Source organism: Herpailurus yagouaroundi, unplaced genomic scaffold (genome assembly GCF_014898765.1).
Source record: "Herpailurus yagouaroundi ecotype Mexico unplaced genomic scaffold, PumYag 246, whole genome shotgun sequence".
NCBI classification, from domain to species: Eukaryota; Metazoa; Chordata; class Mammalia; order Carnivora; family Felidae; genus Herpailurus; species Herpailurus yagouaroundi.
In genome coordinates this window covers 12651884-12675209 of record NW_024412463.1, presented here as the reverse complement: position 1 = coordinate 12675209, position 23326 = coordinate 12651884, and the positions used below count along the sequence as shown (strand labels likewise).

Below are 23326 nucleotides of genomic sequence, written 5' to 3'. Positions count from 1 at the left end.
TGCTCCGCCCTCCCCCAGCTCTGCCCTCTGCCCCGCCCCCTCTGCTCCGTCCTGCCCCGCCCCCTCTGTTCCCCACTTTCCCCCCCCCTCCTCTCCCCACTCCAGGCCTGGTGCAGCAGGGGTGGCCCTGAGCTAGATTTGCTCCTGTCTTCTGAGAGGGTGGTGCATCACCTGGAGGGAAGGGTCAGGGTGAAGTTTGGCCCTGAAGCTCAGTTGTTGCCCAGAGAGACATGTTCTGGGGTTGGGGACCAGTCGCCCCCTTCCTGGGGGCTGAGACTCCTTCTCCCTCCCACTGCCTGGTCCCCTTTCGCTTTCTCCCGAGCAAGGCCCGGAGGGGATTGGGGCTGGGAGGGGAGGCTGACACCGTAGCCCCTCGCTTTCCCACCTGAAGGTCAGCTGCTCTGCCTTAGCCTGGCGGGCGTATCTCGGGGGTGGGGCCCTCCCTCCAGGTCGGCCACAGGGAGGCGGCGGCCCCCACTCTGCACGCCCCACCGTCCCCCTCACATCTGCCCCACACACAGTGTCGGAGCGGGAGGATGGGGCGCCAGGAGGAGACACCCCTTCTTGAGTCCCCCAATTGGCTTGTGTTTCCAGGGCCGCACTGGCCTCGGCGCACCAGTGCCACCCTCTGCCTCAGACGCTGAGTGTCCTCGAGAGCACGCCGCAGGTGCGAGGCATGCACACCATCATCAGGTGAGAGCCCTTCTGTAGGACGAGGTGGCCCCTGGCGGCCCACCCCTTTGCTTAACGCCACCGGCCCACAGGGACAAGGAGACCAGCCGTGACGAATTCATCTTCTACTCCAAGCGGTTGATGCGGCTGCTCATTGAGCATGCGCTCTCCTTCCTGCCCTTCCAGGTGCGGGGCGGGGCGGGGGGGGGGCGGGGGAGCGGGATGTGGGCGGCCCCCCGTGCTCACGAGCGCCCCCACCCACTCTGCGCGCAGGACTGCGTCGTGCAGACCCCGCAGGGGCAGGACTACGCGGGCAAGTGCTATGCGGGGAAGCAGGTACCGGCGGGGCCGGCCGCAGCCGGGGGGCGAGACTGGGGCAGCTGGGGAGGCGAGGCAGTAGGTCCGGCCAGCTCAACGCCCCCCACCCCCGGGCCCCCAGATCACTGGCGTGTCCATCCTGCGGGCCGGTGAGACGATGGAGCCCGCGCTGAGGGCCGTGTGCAAAGACGTGCGCATAGGCACTATCCTCATCCAGACCAACCAGCTCACTGGGGAGCCCGAGGTGCGGGGCCGGAAGGAGCCTGGAGGGCAGGGGCCAAGGGGCGCAGGGAGCCTGGGGGGCAGGGCGGGGGGGGGCGCCGCGGCGGGGGGGGGCGGCGGTGGTAATCCGGGGCGGGGAGCGTCCGGAGGGCCCGGAGGGCAGCCCTGGCTTTGTGCCGGCTCTGACTCCGGCTCCGACTCCGGCTCCTCGCAGCTCCACTACCTGCGGCTGCCCAAGGACATTAGTGACGACCATGTCATCCTGATGGACTGCACCGTGTCCACGGGCGCTGCAGCCATGATGGCCGTGCGGGTGCTCTTGGTGAGTGGGTTGGAGGGGGCCGCCGGCCGCAGGGCTGGCTTGGAATTCACTGGCCCCTTACCGTGCAGGACCATGACGTGCCGGAGGACAAGATCTTCTTGCTGTCGCTGCTCATGGCGGAGATGGGTGTTCACTCGGTGGCGTATGCTTTCCCGCAAGTGAGGATCCTCACCACAGCTGTGGACAAGCGCGTCAATGACCTCTTTCGCATCATCCCTGGCATCGGTGAGGCCGCGCAGGGCCGGTCAGCGGTGCTCGGGAGGTGGGGGGGGGGGGGGTGGTCTGGCGGCCCGAATCCCCGCCACGAGGGCCTGCTTCCTTCCCCAGGGAACTTCGGTGACCGCTACTTCGGGACCGACGCTGTTCCTGACGGCAGTGACGAGGAAGAGTGGCCTCCACGAGCGAGCCTGAGCGACCCTGAGCGAGCCTGAGCCCTCCTGCCCTCGCCCCCACCCAGCCTCTTCCCGCCTCGCGTGGCCTTGCTTACAGAGATGTCGTAACTTATTTCAGTTTAAAAAAAGACGTTACCGCTGTAACTCCGTACGTTTTATAAAATAAAGTTCAGGGAAATGAAGCCGTGACTGATGGGTGAGGGGCACCTGAGTGCTGCCCTGCCTGGGACCGAGGTGCGGAGCCACCACGGAGAGGAAGAGTCCAGGGGCCTGGCCTTCTCCACAGCACAACAGGCACCCCCGGTCTCGCGCTGGGCTTTCCCGGCGATCCGGGCTCAGTGCCGGATTCAGGAGGGCACAGCTCCTGGCTCTGCTAGAGGGGGCCCTGGGTGGCGGCGGGGACCTGGGGCTCTGGGTCTCAAGAGACAGCCTCCGCAGCCGCCTCCCACCCCCACCGTGTGTTTGTAGTATCGGGGAGCGGGGCGGAAATCAGCGTGTGGGCGGCGGTAGGAGGGAGTGACGAGTGGATCCCAGCCACTGACAAGAGCCCCAAGTTGCAGCAGAGATGGCGGGGCCTCAGCGGCCGGCCGTGCTGTGTGGAACCAGAAACCCACCTCCGGCCCTGCCTTCGTTGCCACCGGGCTCGAGGGTGTGTGGGCTTCTCTCGCTCCCCTCCAGACGGTGGGTCTGTGGCAGGCCGGCCTGGGTGTGGGTGTGTGGGACGCAGATGCTTGGGCTGCTGGGGGTGGGCTGCCGGGCACCCCCAGCCTTCCTCCCCCTCTTTCTTCCAGGGCTGGCTCTTGCCGCTTTCCTGCCTTCCTGATCTCCTTGGTGTCCCCCCCCCCCAAAAGACCATGTCATGGAAAAGCTTGCGGGGGTGTGGACAGGAAGTCACTGGGTGGGGGCCAGGCCAAGGGCAGGCAGATAAAGGCAGGAGGCTGTCCGAGGGGTGGCCAGGCACCAGGGACAGAGCACGGACATGGGCCCCAGAGGTCAGCAGGAGGGGCTTCTGCCCAAGCTGGTGAGTAGACACCCCTCCCCATGTTCTGGGGCCCCCGCTCACCCATTCTAACATCCTTGTGCTGTGCGCTGGGAACCTGGCCTGGCCCTGCTTAGGAGATAACCTGGGGCAGTGAGGCTGGGAACGTGCCATTTGGTCACACTGGGTCTTTCCAGAACAGAAATAGGGCAAACCGTTAATGAGGGTCCAGGCAGAGGCTAGGTTATTCCTCGGAGGGCCCCCCAGAGCCCAGCTAGGGGCTGACCAGCTCCCAGAGAATAACTCAAACCCTCACACGTACACCCACGTATCAACACCGCGCACACACATCAGCACACAGCAAATCCACAGGCACGTGTGCGTGTGCACAACGCAGCTGGAAGGAAAGGGCCCAGTTGCCCCTGCCCAACTCAGCCAGCCGGGGGGGGGAGGACGAGTTCCTCCCGTTTCTTGAGGGTCAGTGGGGGCCTAGGGCAGAATCGGGAGACGGGAAGCCTGAACCAGAGGACCTGCCCCCTCAGGCTGTGGTCCCTTCGTCCAAGGCAACTTGGGGAAGCTAGGCCATGGGCTTGGGGGAGGGTGGGTGGGGGTTCTCGAGCCCATCTCCTGCTGGGTCCTGTTGGGGGCAGGGAGTAGAAGTAGGTCACCTTGCAAACGGCGCTGGGGGAGGGTCTTCAGGCTGCCAGAGAAAGGAGGGGACAATTCCTCTGGGCCTTGGGGCCTCTTAGTCCCAGAGATAGGACCAGAATCCAAGGTCCAAGACTTTCCTGGGAACCACAATCAACACAGCTTCTGGGCACATCTGGGGGGGGGTGCCAGTTGGGGCAGAAGGCGTGGGTGAGGCCCTCCAGGGATGGATGAGCCCATCCCCAGGACACTCTCCGGTGGCCCTCATGCTGCCTTTCCAGGCATCTGGGCTCCTCCGGGCCCAGCAGAAGCTGAGGGGTGGGGGTGGGGGGGGCAGGTGCCTGGGGGAGAAGTTGAGGAGAGCTGGGAAGACGGGGCTACAGCCGGGAGCCCATCCCACGCTGGTCCAGAAGCTCCCGTGACATGGTGGGTGTCCTTCGCCAGCTGCCCCCGGGCGGTGCCTCCAGGACTGTCCAACCTGAGAATGGTGTCTCCGGGGTCAGTCTCAGGTTCGTCAGCCCGTGAGGTGCCACCCCTTTGCCAGCAGCGGCTGCCACAAGGCGAGGAGCGATGCCCCCCGGGGCCTGGCCGGAAGGGAAGCTTGGGGAGCCCCAGACCGGCATTAGGCACATCTGGTGGTCACGCTCAGTCGGGCAAGTCAGCCAGGTTGTCAGCAGTGGACTCTGGGGGCTGCTACGGGCCTGGGGCAAGACTCCACCCCTCACGGGGCCTCAGCTGCGCCCCGCCCCGCCCCCCACCGAACCGCAAGGTGCCCGGATTCCTGGCCGGGCTCGCTCGGGCTCAGCAGCCTGGAGCCGTGGGTTTGCTCTGAGCAGGACGGGAGGGAGCGGCAGATTCAGAGGCGCGAGGGGGCCCGGCGGGGGCTAGCGGGTGGGTTTTTAGCTGGCCTCGGGTCGAAGGGCAAGAAGGGGGTAATTCGCACATGGGGTTCACGAGGACCCACCTCTTTGACCGCCACAGGACGGGGCCGGAGGAGGGGCTGAGCTGGGAGCGGCATCGGCCTCAGCGGCGACACGCCCGGGGTCGGCGCGCCGGTGGGTGGGCCTGGCTCCCGGCGCGGGTCCTCGGGCTCATCTCTCCGGTCACCGACCGGCCTCCAGGGGGCCGAGGATTGGCCCGCCGTCACGTGGCGGGGGTGGGGCTAGCGCTGCCCCCGCCCCCTCCGAGCCTCCCGCGCCCCCCGCTGCGCCCCCGGGCCCCAGCGCCAGCGGAGCCGCCGAGCGAGCGTGGGGAGCCGGCCCGCGCGGCACCGCGCACCCGGACGGAGAGGGGCTGGGGTGGGGGGCCGGTGAGCGGAGTCCGCGGAGAAACGGTAGGAGCGCGGGTCCCTCTGCGGCAGGAGAGAGCCCGGCGTCCGGGGCTGCGAGCGGCCGTGCGCTCGCCGGGTGGGGCCGCGCCGGGGACCCCTCCAGACCCGGACGCCCCGGTTCCCCCCGTGTCCTGCCCGCGGCCCGTGGCCGCTCGAGCTGCTCTCGCGGAGTCGCTGCCGCGGTCTTCCTGAGCGGGGGGGGGGGGGCCCCCCCCCCCCCCCCCCCGCCTGGCCCTCGGCGCCCCGGGTCCCCAGACCCCTGCCCCCGCCGCGGGGGGGCCACGTCCCGCCACTTCCCGGTCGCCCCCTCCCGCTTCCTCCCCGCTTCCAGTGGTGACGGTGACCGGCGCAGTCCACGGGCTTCCGGATGGGTGCCCAGCCATGGCCCGCCGGCCGTGCGTGCACCTGCTCCCGGCAGCCCAGCTTTGGTCAACAGCGAAAAACCGAAAAGCCACGTCCTCAGCTAGCAAGGCCGTGGACCACTTGTGGTTGGTTCTAGGTTGCATGCCATGCAGCAGCTGAAGCAAACCAACCAAACCTATGTGGAGCCACGATGGAGTTCTCAAAAAACCTACACCGAAGGAAAGTGCATGCTGAGTACAGCATGCTACAGTTGAGGCAAAATTTTAGAGGTCGATAAAATCATGAATGAAATGGGCTTTATGGCTGCTGACACCGGTGGGCAGGGTTAGAGCCACAGGCAGAAAGAGACTAAAATTCTGGTGGCCACGGCTGGAAGGGGGATGCGGGGCTGGGGAGGGAGGTACGGGGCTTCACCGTCAGCTTTCCTTTTATGGAAAATCTAAATCAAACGGCTTCATATTTATGTCCAGAAGGAGGGTCTGTTTCAAGGTGTTTTTAAATTACTTTTAGCATTTCTATGCTGCTTAATTTTTTTCCAAGTATTTCTGCCTTGCTCTAAGACCAAGCGAACAGATGACCCAGTACCCTGACCCAAGGTGTGTGTGTGGGGGGGGGGTTCCAGGTGTGGACAGTCACTGAAAGGGTACGGAAGGTGACACTTGTGGCCGGTACCGGCTGGTCACACTCACGGGCCTCCTGGCTCAGGGTGGCCTCTCCCACCTAAAGCCAAGGCCCCTGGGCCACCTGCCCCACTGTGTGGGCCAGACACGAACCTCCCAGGGACACACGTGCCCTGAGGCAGAGACCTCAATCTCCGAGATGAGGAAAGAGAGGCACAGCAGTAGTTGGAGTGGGGCCGGAAACCCCATGCTGTGAGCTGCACACAGTCCAGGGGTGCCTGATGGGGCCCAGGCCACGCACTGTTCTGGTCTGTCTGCCACCAAGGCGGTGTGGTGTGTGTGGGGGGGGTGAAACTCTGAACCCCGTGGAGCCACGACGGCTAGAGGACCAGATGGGGGCGGGGGTGGAGGGTGGCCTTGCCGAGGAGACACCAGGATGCAGTGCCAGGTCACCACTGGCTCAGACATGACCCAGGAGGGAGGCACAGCAGCGTCCAGGCACGAAGACCTGAGTGCACTCCACGTTGATGCCCTGGGTGGGCGGGCACTGGGGTGACCTGGTCGGAACCGGGGGACGGGGGGACACAGTACAGGCCCAGGGGACAGCGGGGGGTGGCCAGCCTGCCCCAGGTGCCCCCACAGTCACCCTTTGCCTACCTTGGGCTACCCGCTGAGGGTTCGGGCCCAGGCCCGGCGTGCTGTTCCGGACTCCTGCAGCCCGCCCCGTCCTGCCAGGCAGTTCTGTGATCTGCCGTCTGCGTGGGGGACAGGGGCGGTTCCAGGCTGAGGTGGTAGGAGTTACCAAGTCAGCCAGGTGGGAATGAGGGGACAGTGGAAGCACGAGCTCTCGGCCAGCAGCTTGCCGGGACATGTCCCAGGAGGGCCGCAGAAGCCACAGTCCAAGCCGCCCTGGGCTTACAGGACCCTCTCTTCACCCTATTTGTGGTATTTAGAAAATGGAGGTGAAAAACAGAACCAAGGAGGGGCTTCTGTCCACACGTGGGCCAGGCAGGTGGGAGTGAGGTCCCTGCCCCCCCCCCCCCCCCGGTGCAAGACGCCCCCAAAAGAGGATGCCGCAGGGATCCTTAAATAAAACGCACGCCTGGTTTGCGGTGAAAACATTTATTTTACAACAGTTATCTTTATTTTAAGGTCAACATTCAGACATACGAAATGGAGATCATCACGGGACCCATCCTAACCCTCCAGCCTGGCCCTCAAGGGTGCACGTGGGAGCCGGGGTCAGGGGCACCTGCCCACCTCTGTGGGTTCCAGCAACAGGACAAAACCGGTGCATGGACGGCTCTTTCCATGCATTTGTATTTAGTATTTAAAAACAATGTATATATACACGTGTCTATTCCAGAGTGAACTGCCTTCCCTCTCTTAGCTTGAAACATTGTCCCATTTCCTAGGGAAACAAAATCTGCGAAAGGTACTGCCTGTGGACCCTGAGCCCAGCCCCTTCCTGGAGGGTGGCCCCGTGTGGCCCCTGCTCCTTCCCAGTGGACCCCTCCCAAAGCAGACCTGTGGGCAGGAGACAGCATCCCCTCTAGAATGCATTTGTCAGGGGCTGTATCCTATGCTTAGAAAACCGGTTTTAATGTTTCGAGGGAGGGAAGATTTCCAGCCACCTGGAGGTCCCAAAGGGTCACTCGCTGGAGTGTCAGGTGAGCACGAAGGGTGGGCCCCCAGAGATGGGGGTGGCACTGGGGGACGGTCCACCACGGTAGCCCCGGCACCCTACCTGGCCGTTCACACAAACCCTAGGGACACGAGTGGGTCGGTGTTCACTTCTGCGCACCCGGCGAAGGAGCCTACCTGCCTCCAAGACCCTGCTCTTGACCCAACTCACCAGGAAACCCAAGGCCGTTTTGGGGCCAGCTTTTATTGTACTTGTTGCCGCTGGACAGCAGCAGTCACGCCTGCCGCGGGATATATACATATTCACATATGTACACACACACACGCGCGCACACCCACTGCCCACACCTACAGCACAGACAACGTCAACCGTGCTCGTAAGGACAGTAAAAACGTAGCTTTCGTCAATTCCACAGGAGGGTTCACAACCAAAGTAACAAAAACAAACAGGGCGGTCCTGTGTCACACGGGCTCACAGATCAGCGTGTTGAGAAAGGAATGAGGTCGCTCCTCCCACACCCTCACGTCCGTCCCTCTGGTGGGATCTGCTGAGAGCCGGGGGAGGCCGAGCAGGGCCCCCCCCCCCCCCCCGTGGGAGCCCGTGGGCAGGCGCCTACCCCACCTGCTGGTGGTGTCACCCCAGCGTCTCCCAGACGGTCAGCAGGCACTCCTCCAGCAGGAGCTCACCCGACGGCCCCCCTGCCGTCAGAACTCGCGGGAACAGGCCTTTCCTGGAGCAGGAGCCTCGTGGCCACACCTGGTGGTCAAGGGTGTGGAAACGCCACCTGCTCTAACCTCAGCACACTATGGCTTCTTCTCCAGTGGGTCCCCATGGGTGCCAAACCGCGCTGACTGACCAGGGAACTAGGAAAGCTCACACGCCGAGCGGTCATATCTAAAGCAGTTTGAAAACAGAACAAAGCCAAAGGAAGACAAGAGAAAGGAAAGAAGACCACATCACGGGGCAGGAACAGAACGCAAACACCAGCAACCACCATCAGACGCCCTGCGAGTCTCCTGCGTGTTTCCTGCCATCCTGAAGCGGTCGCTGCTGCCAGGCCCCTGAGGGCATCTGGGCAAGCCCTGCGCTTTGCGGAACAGGACGGGCTCCAGCCCACACTGGCCCGGCGCTCTCTGGCCACACGTGGCCTTGGCTCGAGGGGGGTGGGTGTGTGGGGGAGGGAAGCAGGGGAGGTAAGTGGAGGGGGGAAGCGGGCGGTGGGTGGGAAGGCACAGGGGTTGTAGGGAGGGAAGAGAGGGAGGGGGAGGGGGAGGGGAGAGGGGGACGGGGGGGGGCACGGGAAAGGAAGCGGGGGTGGGGTGGGGGTGTCCTAGAGCCAGGAGCTCTCACAGCTGCGCAGCAGGCAGACAGTCGCCCCCATGTGGCCAGTGAACAGGGTGCCCCTCCAGACTCAGCAAGTGCACAGCAGGGAAACACAGAACACTCCAGAAAAAGGGAACACGCCCAAGGGCTGACAGTGAGCACAGCCGGGGGGCTCTCATTCAGAATCACCAAGTCAGGGCCAGGCGGGGAGAACCCCAGGCCCCTGGGCAATCGTCACCGTCCTCACTGCCACGATTCACTTCGACTACACACATTCTTCAAAGGACTGGTCGGACAAACTTCCTGCCCGGCCCCTCTTGCAACACCCACCCACCCCGGCCCCCAGGACAGTGTCCCGTCCTGTGGCTGGAGGACACTTGGCGAGGGGCTCCCCAGACGCATGCAGTGGCCCCGGGGTTTTTTGAGCACAGAGGTGCATGGTCCCCTGCAGGTCCCAGCAGCAGACGGGGAGGCTTTCTACCTTAAGTCCAGGCTTTGAAGTTAGTTCTTGGCCATTCTGGGGGAAAAACAGCTCCCAAAGGTATTTCCAGAACGTCACAAAGGCTGACCACAGCCTGCCTCTCAGGCTCCATCTTGCTGCCGTGTTGGGACTGGCAGAGAACAGCTCTGTGGTCTTACCTCCTCCCTGGTCCTAGAGCCGGCAATGAATTTCTTAGCCTTTCACGAGGTCAGATTTTAGCGAATTATTTCTAATTTAAAATCACAGTGCATACTTTCTCTCTCGTTGGACGTCTTCACAATCATTTTAATGGACAAAAAACAACAAAATGGGATCAAACACCTGCCCAGGGGCCTGGTACTGGCTCCGCCCTCACACGGCTGCTCTCCGAGCGCGTCCGCATTCTGTCCTCACACCGCTATCCCTCCAGCCACTTCCTGGCCAACAACAAGAACCTGCTCTCCTCAAGGCCCTGGGTGGCAGACAAGCGAGGGCTCCGCGGGCGGGCGGGAGGGGGTAGAGGCCGCAGGCGTCAGGAGCACGACCTGGTACGTCTGAGGCGGCGTCGTCCTTGTCCTTCATCTGCAAATCCAGGACGCATTCTGCAGCAGCCAAGCCCACATGGGCCCCGTGGGTCTCCACCGGCCAGCGCAGGCCCAGCCGGGAGCCACAGCACATCTGGTGCCGCTGGGGGTGTGGGGCAACTCTCAACTCTGGGCCGGCACGGGCACATCATAACCCACGTCTCCTCAGTCCCCGCGGCAGGGGCGTCACCCACGAGTTCTGGGGCACAGACAAGACTGACTTCCAGCTCCACGAAAGGTGCTGCTCAACACAGCGGTGAGAGGAGGATCCCACAGTCCGGCTGCTGGCTCACCAGCCAAGGGCACCAGGTGCACCTTCGGTCCAGGTGCTGCCTCCTCTGGGAACCTGATGTCTCTAGCGCCGCCTGAACCATCAACGGCGGCCGAAGGGAACGGGCGAAGGAAGGAGGGTAGGAGCTCTGGGAAGCGCAGAGAAGAGGGCTGTGCTCACCACTGCGCTTCCCAGAGCCGCTCGGCCCTGCTCCGCCAGCGACCTGGGCCTGGACGGTCAGCCCCTCTGACGACAAACTGGCTCGCCACCACCACCTGTGGTCCTTCCAGGTCCAGAAAGGCCCACCAGGAGGCCCGGGCGGGCCTGAAGGAATGTGGAGGGTGACCCGAGGGGAGGGCAGGTGGCTGGAATGTGGCCAGGGCACAACAGTGGGAGTGCAGAAGAACCACGTCCCGCAGCCTGGCCAGGGCCCGCGTGCCACGGAGACCCGGGCCGCATCCGGGCAGAAAACGCGATCTTGGGGTCGGCAGAGCCCGCGACACGTTCCACGACAAACTCACCCGAAGGAAAACCCAGCCACGAGGCCAAGCCACCGAGGCAGACGGCCCTGCACAAACCCACAGCACGAAAAGGCCACCAGCGCTGGGCGGAGGGAGGACGTGCCCAGCTCCTCCCAGGCAACGAACGCGTCCAGAGGCTCTGGCTGTGACCACACGGCTGGCGAGCACAGGACAGGGACTGGACCTCACAGCTGCCGCCGGCCAGAACCCGCCTCTGGCCGCCACCAACACAGGGGAAGGAGCCACCCTTCCGGCCCCAGCCTGCCCGGCTGGGAGACCCTACGCAGCAGCCACGGCCGGTGCGGCCACTCGTGAGCCCCGAGACTGCTTCGGCGTCTGGTTCACGCGGCCACACCGCGGCACGCCCACAACACAGACACACACGGAACGTGGCCCCAGACATGCTATTAAAAAAGGAGAGAACAGAAGAGGACCGTAGCTACACTGCTTTAAATACTGCATGCGACGCACTTCACGTGTTGGGGGGTGACGGGCGGGCGGGCACAGAGGTGGGAAGGGCCCCGGCGGGCTGGCGGCTGCTCCTCCTCCGTGGCCAGGGCAGCCCCCTCCCCATCTCTGCGGCTACAGTTCATGATTCTAAGGGTGAAGTGGCCGGGTGCTGGGCTATCCTCTATCACAGCGGCTCCGGAACTTAGTTGAACCCGTCGGTGTGGTAGCTGGGGTGGGAGTCGGCCGTGAGCTGGGTGGTCTCTGTGGCGGACGCTGGCTGTATGACAATCGGCGTGTCTGCGGCCTCTGAAAAGCAAGCACGTGCGTGTTCATCGTGTGAGGGCGGAGCCTCGCCACCGGGCCTCCCGAGCGCACGTGTGACCCCCAACGACACCGTCCTCGTGACAAAGCTCCGTCGCCTGGCCGCTCCACCAGGGTCACAGGTCGGAGGGGAGAGGCTACCTGCGCACCTCCACCCAGCGCAAACTTCCTCCGTCGCCTCAGGTCACCGCCAGCCCTCGGTCCCTCCCCACCTGCTGGGTCCCGTGGAACTTCGGCCGCTTCAGATCGCGGGTGGGGACAGCCCTCTGCGTCTGCTTTTACCTCAAGTGTCCATGTTCACACCTCAACAGTCCCAGCGACCACCACAAACACTGCGGCACCGTGTCAGTGCCCTCCTGTTTGACAAGACAGGTCGACACGGCTCAGGGCCCGGCCCGGCCCGGCCCGCCCCGCTCAGCGGCCCTCGGCGGGCACTCACCCCGCTCGTCCGACTGCAGCTGTGCCTCCAGGTCCTCGGGGGACACGTAGAAGCCGGCGTCCTCGCCCGCGGGCGCCCTGGGCTTGCACCTCCCGCAGCAGCAGTTGAAGCAGCAGCAGAGGCAGCAGCAGCAGTAGCAGCAGGTGAGGAGGCCGCACACGACAAACAGCGCCTGCGCGGGTGGACGACAGGGGCGCTGGCCACGCGGCCTCCGGGACCCCCGCCCCGCGGCCAGCCCGAGGCCGCTCCGGGGGCGTGTCGGGCCCAGACGCCCTTCGCAGCCCTTCGCGGCCCGAGGAGCGGGGACACCGAGAGACGGAGCTCTGTAAGCTTCTGGAAAGGGAGCCTACAGGGAGGGGCTATGGGGCGGACTGGCCAGCGCCACGGCGCCTGGTGGCCAGGGCCGTCACACCCTCGGGCCTTCACGGGACACGGCTTGTGAGTCAAGTGAGGAAAAGGACAAGTGTTCAAAACAGAACCACCGGACAAAATGTCAAAAGTTTCTCAAGTCAGATTTCAAACACGTCCTCCCCCACGACGACAAAAACATCCGTCCAAAACGCGCTGGAAAAGCTCCCTTGCGAGGCCTGTCTCTGTAGGAACTTACTCATCAGAGGACGTCCGCTCGGTGTCGGGCTCGCTCTGTGCGCTCTCGGCCCGTTGCACACAGGCAAGCGAGCCGGCCGCATCCGCACGGGACGGGGAGAAAGGCTGCCCCACACCCGGGAACCGGGGCCCCTGAGCAGAGCCCCTGGACCGAACGGTCTGTGTGCGCCCGGACCCCCCGCCCCCCGCCCATTCCGCTCACCTTGGCCCACCAGCTGGAGAGCACAAAGTAGGTGTTCACGTTCTCCTCTCCAAACTGCTCGGCCACGTAGAGTCCCAGCGACCCGTACTTGTCGTAGATGTTTCTTTTTGTGGCGTCCGTCAGGATGGCGTGGGCGTTGTTGATCTCCTTGAACTTGTCTGCCGCCTCCGGGTTATCGGGGTTCTTGTCAGGGTGGTATTTCAAGGCAAGTTTTCTGCAAATCAAAACCATTTCTTTGTCCCTTATTTCACACACACCCATCACAGGGCCCCGTGGAGGACACATTCATGCATCACCGCGGCACTTTCCACCTCTCCAGAGTTCCAGACTGTCAGATCCAGAGAAATCTCTGCAAACTGCCCGGCCCTGACCCTGACCCGGCCCCAGAGAAGAGGGTCCTGGGGTGAGGCTAACCCTGGGGGAGTGGCCGCAGGCACAGCCTGCGAGGGGGGTGGGGGAGGGAGGGCTCTTCCAACAGCTCCAAGGCAAACCCACTGCCGACCTCTAGTGTCCCAGCAGGCTAACTGCTCAGCTGCCCCACGAAGTGACTGCAAGCGAGGCGAGCACAACATGGGCCTGCTTTCCGTGCTCACGAATCACACACGTGAGGAACACAAGAGACAACTAGCTGAGGGTGCGGACTCGTGGGGGGTTTGCCTCCTCTGGCCTACTCCGTGCAGCTGCGCGTAAGTTCCACTGGGAGGGGACTACTGTCACTGCGCGGAGAAGAGCAAATCATTGAGCATTCTAAAGCCCCGGCTACGGAGCAGGCTCAGACCTGCTTCCCTCTGGACCTGGCTGCTCCAGGGCAGACCGTCTGTATCACCCACAAAGTGTTATTTTGTCGTTGCCGAGAAAATATCAGTTGAGAGCTGTAGGCTACAAGGTGTGGTGGAACCATCGCCAGCTTGAAACGGGGTCAGCTCAGCCAGGGACAAACACTGGTTTCGGTAAATGCAAGTCAAACCCCACGAGGTACGAGGTCCTCCCCGCGTGTGGCCTCTCACCGATAGGACTTTTTAATGTCATCTGAGGTTGCATTCTTGTCCAGCCCCAGAACATGGTAGAGTGATTCCCCAGAGGTAGAGAGTGAGCGCTGTCTCTGGTCTGCCATGGTAGGCTAATCTATAAGAAAAATGCGAAGAAAACATCAAGAAGTATAGAGATTCCAAGCACAGCGCTGACACACTTTATTCCAGATGACTGTTCTAAGCAAAACATCATAACACTGCTAGTGGGGGCCAGGAGGTCCACAGACACAACACATCCAACTATGACATAAAGGGGTGTGGGGAGTGGGGCCAGAGGCAAAGTTAAAGTTGGTGACTGTGCCTGTGAATGCGAGAACACGGCCACACCACAGAGACTGTGCAGAATTACATGTGTTTATTGTAATCTCCAGAGCAACCTCTAAATAAAGAAATGCAAAGTATAGGTATAAAGGCTAAAAGAAAAAGGGAAATGGGGCAGCTGGGTGGCTCAGTTAAGCGTCCGACTTCGGCTCACGTCATGATCTCGCATTTTGTGGTTCGAGACCCGCGATGGGCTCTGTGCTGACAGCTCGGAGCCGCTCTGGAGCCTGCTTCGGATTCTGTGTCTCCTCCTCTCTCTGCCCCTCCCCTGCTCATGCTCTGTCTCTCTCTCTCTCTCAATAATAAATAAACATTAAAAAAAAAAAAAAAAGAAAAAGGGAAATGAACTCTTTAGACTAAGAACTCCAATAAAAAGAAGAGACTGTCTCGAGGCGCCTGGGTGGCTCAGTCGCTTAAATGTCCAACTTTGGCTCAGGTCATGATCTCATGGTTCACGGGTTCAAGCCCCATGAGCTGTCCCCACAGAGCCTGGAGTCTGCTTCGGATTCTGTCTCCCTTTCTGTCCCTCCCCTACTCACACTCTGTCTGTCTCTCTCAGAAATGAATACACATTTAAAAAAATTAAAAAAAAAAAAAAAAAAAAAAAAGATTGTCTCAATCCCTATCAAAATAACACCAGCATTCTTCACAAACCTAGAACAAACAATCCTAAAATTTGTATGGAACCAGAAAAGTCTCCGAACAGCCAAAGCAATCCTGAAAAAGAAAACCAAAGCTGGAGGCATCACAATCCCCGACTTGAAGATGTGTTACAAAGCTGTAATCAACAACACGGTATGGTAGTGGCATAAAAACAGACATTCAGATCAATGGAACAGAATAGAGAACCCAGAAATGGACCCACAAACGTATGGTCAACTGATCTTTGACAAAGCAGGAAAGAATATCCCATGGAATAAAGACAGTCTCTTCAGCAACTGGTGCTGGGAAAACTGGACAGCGACATGCAGAAGAATGAACCTGGACCACTTTCTTACACGAGACACAAAAATAAACTCAAAGTGGATGAAGGACCTAAATGTAAGACAGGAAGCCATCAAAACCCTAGAGGAGAAAAGAGGCAAAAACCTCTTTGACCTTGGCCGCAGCAACTTCTTACTCAACACGTCTCTGGAGGCAAGAGAAACAAAAGCAAAAATGAACCACTGGGACCTCATCAAGATAAAAAGCTTCTGCACAGCGAAGGAAACAATCAGCAAAACTAAATGGCAACCGACAGAATGGGAGAAGATTTTTGCAAACGACATATCAGATAAAGGGTTAGTATCCAAAATCTATAAAGAACGTATCAAACTCAACACCCAAAACACAAATAATCCAGTGAAGAAATGGGCAAAAGACATGAATAGACACTTCTCCAAAGAAGACATCCAGATGGCCGACACATGAAAAAATGCTCAACATCACTCATCATCCAGGAAATACAAATCAAAACCACACTGAGATACCCCCTCACACTGGTCAGAATGGTTAACATTAACAACTCAGACAACAACAGATGTTGGTGAGGATGTAGATAAAGAGGAACCCTCTTGCACTGCTGGTGGGAATGCAAACTGATGCAGCCATTCTGGAAAACAGTGTGTAGGTTCCTCAAAAAATTAAAAACAGAACTACCCTACGACCCAGCAACTGCACTACTAGATATTTATCTAAGGGATACAGCTATGCTGTTTTGAAGGGGCACAAGCACCCCAATGTTTATAGCAGCACTATCGACAATAGCCAAAGTATGGAAATAGCCTAAATGTCCATTGACTGATGAATGGATAAAGAAAATGTGGTATATACATACAGTGGGATATTATTCAGAGATCAAAAAGAATGAAATCTTGCCGTTTGCAACAACGTGGATGGAACTAGAGTATATTATGCTAATAAGCAAAATTAGAGAAGACAAATATCATATGACTTCACTCAAGTAGAATTTGGAATTTAAGAAACACAACAGATGAACACAAGGGAAGGAAAAATAATATAAAAACAGGGAGGGAGAAAAACCGTAAGAGACTCTTAACTATGGAGAATAAACTTAGGGTTGCTGGAGGGGGTTGTGAGGGGGGATGGGCTAAATGGGCAAGGGGCATTAGGGAGGACACTTGCTGGGATGAGCACTGGGTGTTATATGTAAGTGATGAATCACTAAATTCTACTCCTGAAATCACTATTACACCATATGCTACTAACTTGGAAGTAAATTTAAAAATTAAAAAAAAAAAAAAAAAGGGGAGAGATTGTCAGAATGGATAAAACACAATGGACTCTTGGGTGGCTCAGTCAGTTAAGCATCTGACTTCACCTCAGGTCATGATCTCATAGTTCACGAGACTGAGCCCCACGTCAGGCTCTGTGCTAACAGTGTGGAGTCTGCTTGGGATTCTCTCTCCCTCTCCCCAACTTGCATGCACATGTCTTCTCTCTCAAAATAAATAAATGTTAAAAACAACAGAGTGTCAAAAATACATCAAACAAGTACTGACAGAATTAAAAGGAGAAAGAGACAACCCACTGCTATAAAACTCTCAGCACCCCTCTCTCAGACACAGACAGAACAAACAACAACAAAGTATAAATAGATGACCTGAAGAACACTACCGACCACCATCTCCTAAATGACACTTATGTGACCCTCAACATCTATAAACACACAGAAAAGAAAAAAAAAATCACCAATATACCACATGCTGGGCTCTAAAACAAATTTCAATAAATTTAAATCATGCAAAGTGTGCTCCCCGAGCTTAGCAGAATTAAGTTAGAAACTCAACACTAAGACCTCTGAGAAAACCTCAAGTATTTAACATCACCCAACACACTTCTAAACTAACATGCAGCTCAAAGAAATCATAATAATAGAACATATTTTGAACTAAATAATAAAATGTAACATGTGAGCCAAAACCTAAGATTCAGGCTTATAACGCTGGAAGCAAGCAGAGCAGACCCAAGGGAAATGGAAGGAAGGAAATATTAAAGAGCAGAAACCAACAAAATAAAAAACAGATAAGTGATAGAAAAATTTAGCAAAGACGAAAGTTGGCTCTTTGAAAACAATAAAATTAACAAACAACTGGCCAGACAAAAAAAAGAACAGAAATCAGTAACATGAGGAAGGAAAAAAAGAGGGGTCATCACTACGGACCCTACAGGCACAAAAAAGATGATAAGATTATAGACAACTTTATGCCAATAACTAGATGAAATGGACAAGTACCTTGAAAAATACAATTTACTAAAATTAACACAGGATGAAACAGGAAAATCTGAGTAGTCCTAAAAACATTAACAAAATTGAATCGGTAATAGAAAACCTTCCCACAAACAAAATTCCAGGCCCTGATGAGTTTTCTAACAAATATTCAAGGAAGAAATGACATTAATCTTAGATAAACTTTTTCAAAAACAGAGGAAGAAGGATCTGCTCTTTACGTGTCTTAACCAGCATGACCTCACAAAGACATTACCAAAAAATCCCTCATAAACACAGATGCAAAAATCCTTAACAGAGTATGAGCAAATAAAATCTAATCAAGTAGAAATTATCCCAAGAATGCAAGCCTGATTTAACTTTTCAAAGAAACCAATGTAATCCACTACATTATAGAATAAATGAGACAAACCACATGATCATCTCAAGAGATTCAATCAAAGCATATGGCAAAGTTCAATACCAATTTATGATTTTAAAAATTCTCAGGAGATATTGGGAATAGAAGGAAACTTCCTCAGTCTGATAAAGGACATCTGACCAAAAGCCTACAGCTGATATGCTTAGGAGTGAAATACTGAATGGTTTCCCCTTAAGACCAGAATGTGACAAGGACGCCTGCTCTCACCAATTCTATTCAACATTGTCATAGGACCCTGAACACTGCAACAGGAAAAAAAGAAAAAAGAAAAAGACCTAAAACTGTCCCTATTCACAGATGACTTGGTTGTTTGTATAGAAAATCCTAAGGAATCCACAAAAAACAAACAAAAACAAACAGAAAACCAACCAACCAACCAACAACTGAAAAGTGAAGTCAGCAAGATCACAGGATACTAATATGATATTTAAAACAACCATACTTTTGGGGCGCCTGGGTGGCTCAGTCGGTTAAGCGGCCGACTTCAGCTCAGGTCACGATCTCGCGGTCCGTAGTTCGAGCCCCGCGTCCGGCTCTGGGCTGATGGCTCAGAGCCTGGAGCCTGCTTCCGATTCTGTATCTCCCTCTCTCTCTGCCCCTCCCCCGTTCATGCTCTCTGTCTCAAAAATAAATAAAACGTTAAAAAAAAATTTTTTTTTAAATAAAACAACCATACTTTTGAGAGCAGTAAGCAATTGGAAAATATTATTACGTTCAAGTTTCATTTACAACAGCATCCAAAACGCTAAATTTTTTTAGGAGTCAGATTTAACAGAAGACATACAGGACCCTTATGTTGAAAATCACACATTGCCTAGAGAAACCAAAGATTTAAAAAAATACAGATTTATAATGTTCATGCATCAGAAGAGTCAATACTGTTAAGATGCCAATCCTCTCCAAATTGATCTACAGATACAATACAATCTTAACTCTAATCCTAGCAGGCTCATTTGATAGAAATTGAGAAACCTATTTAAAAATTTGTATGGAAAAGCAAAGGGCATAACACTGACATACAGATGGTCAATAGCACATGAAAAGATGTTCGTCGCTGTCATTCAGAAATGCAAAATAAAATGAGATACTACTACATTTCTATTAGAACAGCTTGCATTAAAAAGATGAGCCGTATTGGGGCACCTGGGTGGCTCAGTCGGTTAGCGTCTTACTTCATCTCAGGTCCATGATCTTACAAGTTAGTTCGTGAGTTCGAGCCCCAGTCCCTCTGCTGTCAGTGCAGACCCCGCTTGGGATCTTCTGTCCCCACCCCCTCTCTGCCTCTCCTCCACCTGTACACTCTCTCTCTCTCTCTCTCTCAAAAATAAACAAACATTTAAGGGGCTCCTGGGTGGCTCAGTCAGTTAAGCGTCTGACTTCGGCTCAGGTCATGATTTCACGGTTCGTGAGTTTGAACCCCGGGTCAGGCTCTGTGCTGACAGCTCAGAGCCTGGAGCCTGCTTCGGATTCTGTGTCTCCCTCTCTTTCTGCTCCTCCCCCACTCATGCTCTGTCTCTCTCCTTCAAAAATAAAAACAAATTTTTTAAATAAATAAATAAATAAATAAATAAGCATTAAAAAAAAAAAAAAAGATGAGCCGTATCAAGTAAGTTGGCAAGGATGTGAAGTAACATGAACTCTGCTGAAGACGTAAAACGCCACAACCCCTTCAGAAAACAGCTTGGTAGTGCCTTAAGAAGCCAAACACACACTTATCATACGACCCAGCCACTCCACTGCTGGGTACGGTCTTACACATGCAAAATGAAAACGCAGGTCTACACAAAGACTTACACACCAATGGTCACAGCAGCTTTATTCCTGACAGCCAACATTTGGAAACAACCCAATGTCCATCGACAGGTGAATGGATCAACAGAAAGGGGTCTGTCCGTAGAGTGGACTACTGCTCAGCACGAAGGGAATGAGCCACAACCACCCTTAAAGCATGTTGCTGAGTGAAAGGGGTGAGACCTAACAGACGACGTAGGAGTCCCTCATATGAAACCCTGGTAAATGCAAAGTGCGCGAGGTTGCGTGAACACAGAGGCAGAGCGAGAGGTCGATTACAAGGACTCCAGGAAACACTGGAAAATTACCTGGCACACACTTGCCACAGGACCCAGCAGGTCTGCTCCTGGCTGATTTATGCAAAAGAAAAGGAAACACTGTTCACATAAAAACCTACACACAACATTCAGAGCAGTTTTACTCCTAACAGCCCCAAACCAGAATTAGTCCAGATGTCCTTCAACTGAATGCTTAAAAAACTAGGGTGTGAATACACCATGTAATAAATACTACTTGGCAAACGAAAACAAAGTAACTGCTGTGAGCAGCTGGATGAGCCTCCGGGAATGCCACTGAACACACAAAGCCGATCCCAAAAGGCTACACAGTGTATGACTGTACTTACAGAACATTTTTGAAATGATACGACGTCAGAAATGGAAGGCAGATGGGTGGGTGCCAAGGGGTCAAGGATGGGAGGTGAGTGTGAGTACGAAGGCCAACGCGGGGATGGCCAGTGGCACTGAGACCTCCACTATTTTGAGTCTAGTGGCGCAAACACAAACCTATGCAGGCGAAACCACGGAACAGAGGTCACCATGCACACAAATGAGTAAAAGTAAAGATGGGGAAATCTGAGTAGGGTCGGTAGATCGTATCAACATCAGTATCCTGGTAATGATCTAAAACTACAGCTTGGAGGGGCACCTGGGTGGCTCAGTTGGTTGAGTGTCCTTCGACTCAGGTCATGATCTTACAGTCTGTGGGTCTGAGCCCCATGTCGGAATCTGTGCTGACAGCTCAGAGCCTGGAGCCTGTTTCGGATTCTGTGTCTCCTCCTCTCTCTGTCCCTCCCCCATTTTCTCTCACAAAAGCAAAGAAAACATTTAAAAATTAAAACAAAACAAAACACTCATATTTTGGCAAAATATCACCACTGGTAAAAACCAGGCAAAGTGTTGGGGCGCCTGAGCGGCTCCGTCGGTCAAGTGTCCAACCGGCTCAGGTCATGATCTCGCGGTTCGTGGGTTCGAGTCCTGAGTCGGGCTGTGTGCTGACAGCTCAGAGCCTGGAGGCTGCTTCGGGTTCTGTGTCTTCCTCTCTCTCTGCCCCTCCCCCACTTGCGCTCTGTCTCTGTCTCTCAAAAATAAACGTTTAAAAAAATTAAAGAAAATATCTAACATTTAAAAAAAAAGGGGGGGAGCTTTCCAATCTCCCTACTCTGCCTCCGTGATAGGAGGAGTAAGATGGGTCTAGGCAGCTCCCAGTGCCATTAAACACCTGCAACCCTGGCCTGAGATCAACCATCTGAAAAATAAAGGATGGACATAATTTTTAAACTCAATACTGATTTAATAATCTGTATGTGTGGGGCACTGGGTGGCTCAGTCAAAACTCTGACTCTTGGTTTCAGCTCAGGTCACGATCTCATGGTTTCGTGAGTTCGAGCCCCACATCGGGCTCTGCACTGACAATGTGGAGCCTGCTTGGGATTCTCTCTCTCCCTCTCTCTGCCCCTCCCCACTTGTGATGTCTCTAAAAATAAGTAAACTTAAAATAAATAAATAAATAAATGTTCTCTCTCAAAAATAAACACACATTTAAAAAAATAATAAAGAATACATCAATGTAAGAGTCTGGGAAAAGTACTGCTCCTGCCTTCTACATGGAACTGTCTGGGGAGGACACACTTGAACAGAATGAGGAACCTGGGACAGGAGAGTGGTGTCATCTGGGCCTGTGGCAGGAGAAGTGACAGCAGGAGACACAAGAGCAGCTCCCACACCCCCCACCCTCCTGTGGGCACCTAATTACCACACCTAATGCAAAGGTTAACGCTCACAACAGACAGGAGGATGGTGCAGGGGTGGACGGCCCCAATGTGCCAGGTTCCTCGACTCCCTCCAGTGGCCGCCTTGAGCACCCACCGGGCTGGGTTCCTGGAGCGTGGCAGCCCCCAGGGGTCAGGCTTCCCCTCCCCTCACCAGGCAGGCTCTGTGGCAGTGGTATCACAGATGTGGAGACAGAAGTACAGACAGGTGAAGTCAGGATCTGAACCCAAACCAAGGGCACCACGCCCTGGCCTATGGACACCAGTTAAACCACCTCGCCCCTAGGCCCAAGGGATGATGTGTGCTGCTAAGGGCGGAAAATAAAACAAGTCTCACTGCCAAGAGAGAGGTCATGGGTTCTGGAATCAGGATGTGAGGGTTCTAAGCCCAGCTCTGAAAGTTTCTAGCTGTGTGACCTCAGGCAAATCACTGCAGTTCTCTCACCTGTAGACCTCACCAGACTAGGTTAGCAAGGAGCCGAGAGATCCGCCAGGAGCAGGGGTCTTTATTGATGCTGATGGAGCAGCATACTCTCAGCATCCAAGTCCGAGCCAGTACTGTCTTGCCTCGTTAGGCCACGTCAGAAGTACCACAGCACTGTCAAATCCAACTACTGCCCGGTAAGTAACTTCTTTGGTTTTTATTCTCAGGTACCCAACGCCTATTAAGTAGTTGGCCTCTAAACCCCATTAAGTAACAGTTTCTGTCTACTCTCTAAAAATAGCTCTGGGCATACCTCTTTCACACTGTACTTTTCTTTTAAACACATTGAAGGTTTTTGGCAACCTTGTGTCAAGCAAGTCTCCTTTCCAACAGCATCAGCTCATTTTGTTTCTGTGTCACATTTTGATAACTCATGCAATATTTCAAACCTTTTATTGTTACTGTATTTGTTGCAGTGACCTCTGATCAGTGATTCTGACTCAAATGCTCAGATGATGGTTAGCATTTTTTAGCAATAAGGTATTTTAAAATTGAGGCTTGTAATTTTTTTTTTTTTTTTTTTTTTTACACATAACGCTACTGCACACTCCCCAGCCAATGGTTTAACGTAAATGGAACGTTTATACGCACTGGGAAACCAAAACATTCATTTGACCGGGCTCTATTGTGATACTTGCTTTACTGAGGTTTATCTGGAACCAAGCCCTCCACAGGAGATAGGCTCGTATGCCTACAACATCTAGAAGCAGTCAGCTACTTAATCTGATGGAAGAGTTTCACCCTGTGAAACTTTCACATTTTAAATTATGATTTAAAACTCAGTATTATTTGGGGCGCCTGGGTGGCGCAGTCGGTTAAGCGTCCGACTTCAGCCAGGTCACGATCTCGCGGTCCGTGAGTTCGAGCCCCACGTCAGGCTCTGGGCGGATGGCTCAGGGCCTGGAGCCTGTTTCCGATTCTGTGTCTCCCTCTCTCTCTGCCCCTCCCCCATTCATGCTATGTCTCTCTCTGTCCCAAAAATAAATAAACGTTGAAAAAAAATATTAAAAAAAAATAAAAAAAATAAAAAAAAATAAATAAAACTCAGTATTATTTAAAACTCAGTATGTATGCCAGATATCACTAATATTACTGCACTGAATGTCAAAATTTCCTAGTCTCAGACAGAACCGTCTTAAGAAAGATCAATAAAATAATCTAAAATTAATTTTCCTAATTTCAGTGGGTTGCCAGTAACTACATCCAAACTCCCCCCCCACCCCCATGAAGGCACGTGCATACATGAGCAAGCGGGGGAAGGGCAGAGAGAATCCCAAGCAGGCTCTGCTCTGTCAACACTGGACTCAATCC

General features: G+C 55.2%; 2 protein-coding genes and 2 long non-coding RNA genes across 10 annotated transcripts in view; 1 reads left to right on the top strand and 3 right to left on the bottom strand.

Moving 5' to 3' along the window:
• The window catches only part of UCKL1 (uridine-cytidine kinase 1 like 1), a 13029-nt gene extending 10921 nt beyond the window's left edge, over nt 1-2108 (top strand). For all 6 annotated transcript variants that reach the window (XM_040459958.1, XM_040459960.1, XM_040459961.1 and 3 more), the window contains 7 exons: nt 595-693; nt 765-858; nt 946-1008; nt 1112-1234; nt 1427-1534; nt 1603-1759; nt 1862-2108. In XM_040459958.1, the coding sequence (XP_040315892.1) occupies nt 595-693; nt 765-858; nt 946-1008; nt 1112-1234; nt 1427-1534; nt 1603-1759; nt 1862-1965 (748 nt within the window). In that variant the 3' untranslated portion in view covers nt 1966-2108. The remainder of the gene's footprint in view (nt 1-594; nt 694-764; nt 859-945; nt 1009-1111; nt 1235-1426; nt 1535-1602; nt 1760-1861) is intronic.
• On the bottom strand, nt 1890-6234 carry LOC121020069 (uncharacterized). Its single transcript, XR_005785908.1, has 4 exons — nt 4518-6234; nt 3727-4031; nt 2063-2064; nt 1890-1900 (listed from the first exon to the last, which is right to left on the bottom strand). It is a non-coding gene; the product is annotated as an uncharacterized LOC121020069 (long non-coding RNA).
• Nucleotides 2070-3720, bottom strand: LOC121020070 (uncharacterized). The gene is made up of 2 exons (XR_005785909.1): nt 2990-3720; nt 2070-2628 (listed from the first exon to the last, which is right to left on the bottom strand). It is a non-coding gene; the product is annotated as an uncharacterized LOC121020070 (long non-coding RNA).
• A 3340-nt stretch (nt 6235-9574) lies between the features above and the next one.
• Nucleotides 9575-19837, bottom strand: DNAJC5 (DnaJ heat shock protein family (Hsp40) member C5). 2 transcript variants are annotated; one of them, XR_005785906.1, is made up of 6 exons: nt 19790-19837; nt 13696-13813; nt 12689-12902; nt 11881-12052; nt 11724-11797; nt 11313-11426 (listed from the first exon to the last, which is right to left on the bottom strand). XR_005785906.1 is itself a non-coding variant. In XM_040459976.1 (5 exons), the coding sequence occupies exons 2-5, from the start codon at nt 13800-13802 to the stop codon at nt 11323-11325; spliced, it is 597 nt and encodes a 198-aa protein (XP_040315910.1). In that variant the 5' UTR covers nt 13803-13813; nt 19790-19832; the 3' UTR covers nt 9575-11322. The 2 variants fall into 2 exon arrangements, 1 of the variants encoding a protein (XP_040315910.1); XM_040459976.1 differs by lacking the exon at nt 11724-11797 and having other exon boundaries at nt 9575-11426; nt 19790-19832.
• Nucleotides 19838-23326: the final 3489 nt, after the last annotated feature.

Excerpts from the sequence above, each read along its gene's own strand:
- DNAJC5 (XM_040459976.1), bottom strand. The coding sequence starts at position 13,802 with ATGGCAGACCAGAGACAGCGCTCACTCTCTACCTCTGGGGAATCACTC. Across the intron at positions 12,903-13,695 it reads GACATTAAAAAGTCCTATCG|AAAACTTGCCTTGAAATACC; the intron begins GTGAGAGGCCAC and ends TTTGATTTGCAG. Across the intron at positions 12,053-12,688 it reads TCTCCAGCTGGTGGGCCAAG|GCGCTGTTTGTCGTGTGCGG; the intron begins GTGAGCGGAATG and ends CCACCCGCGCAG.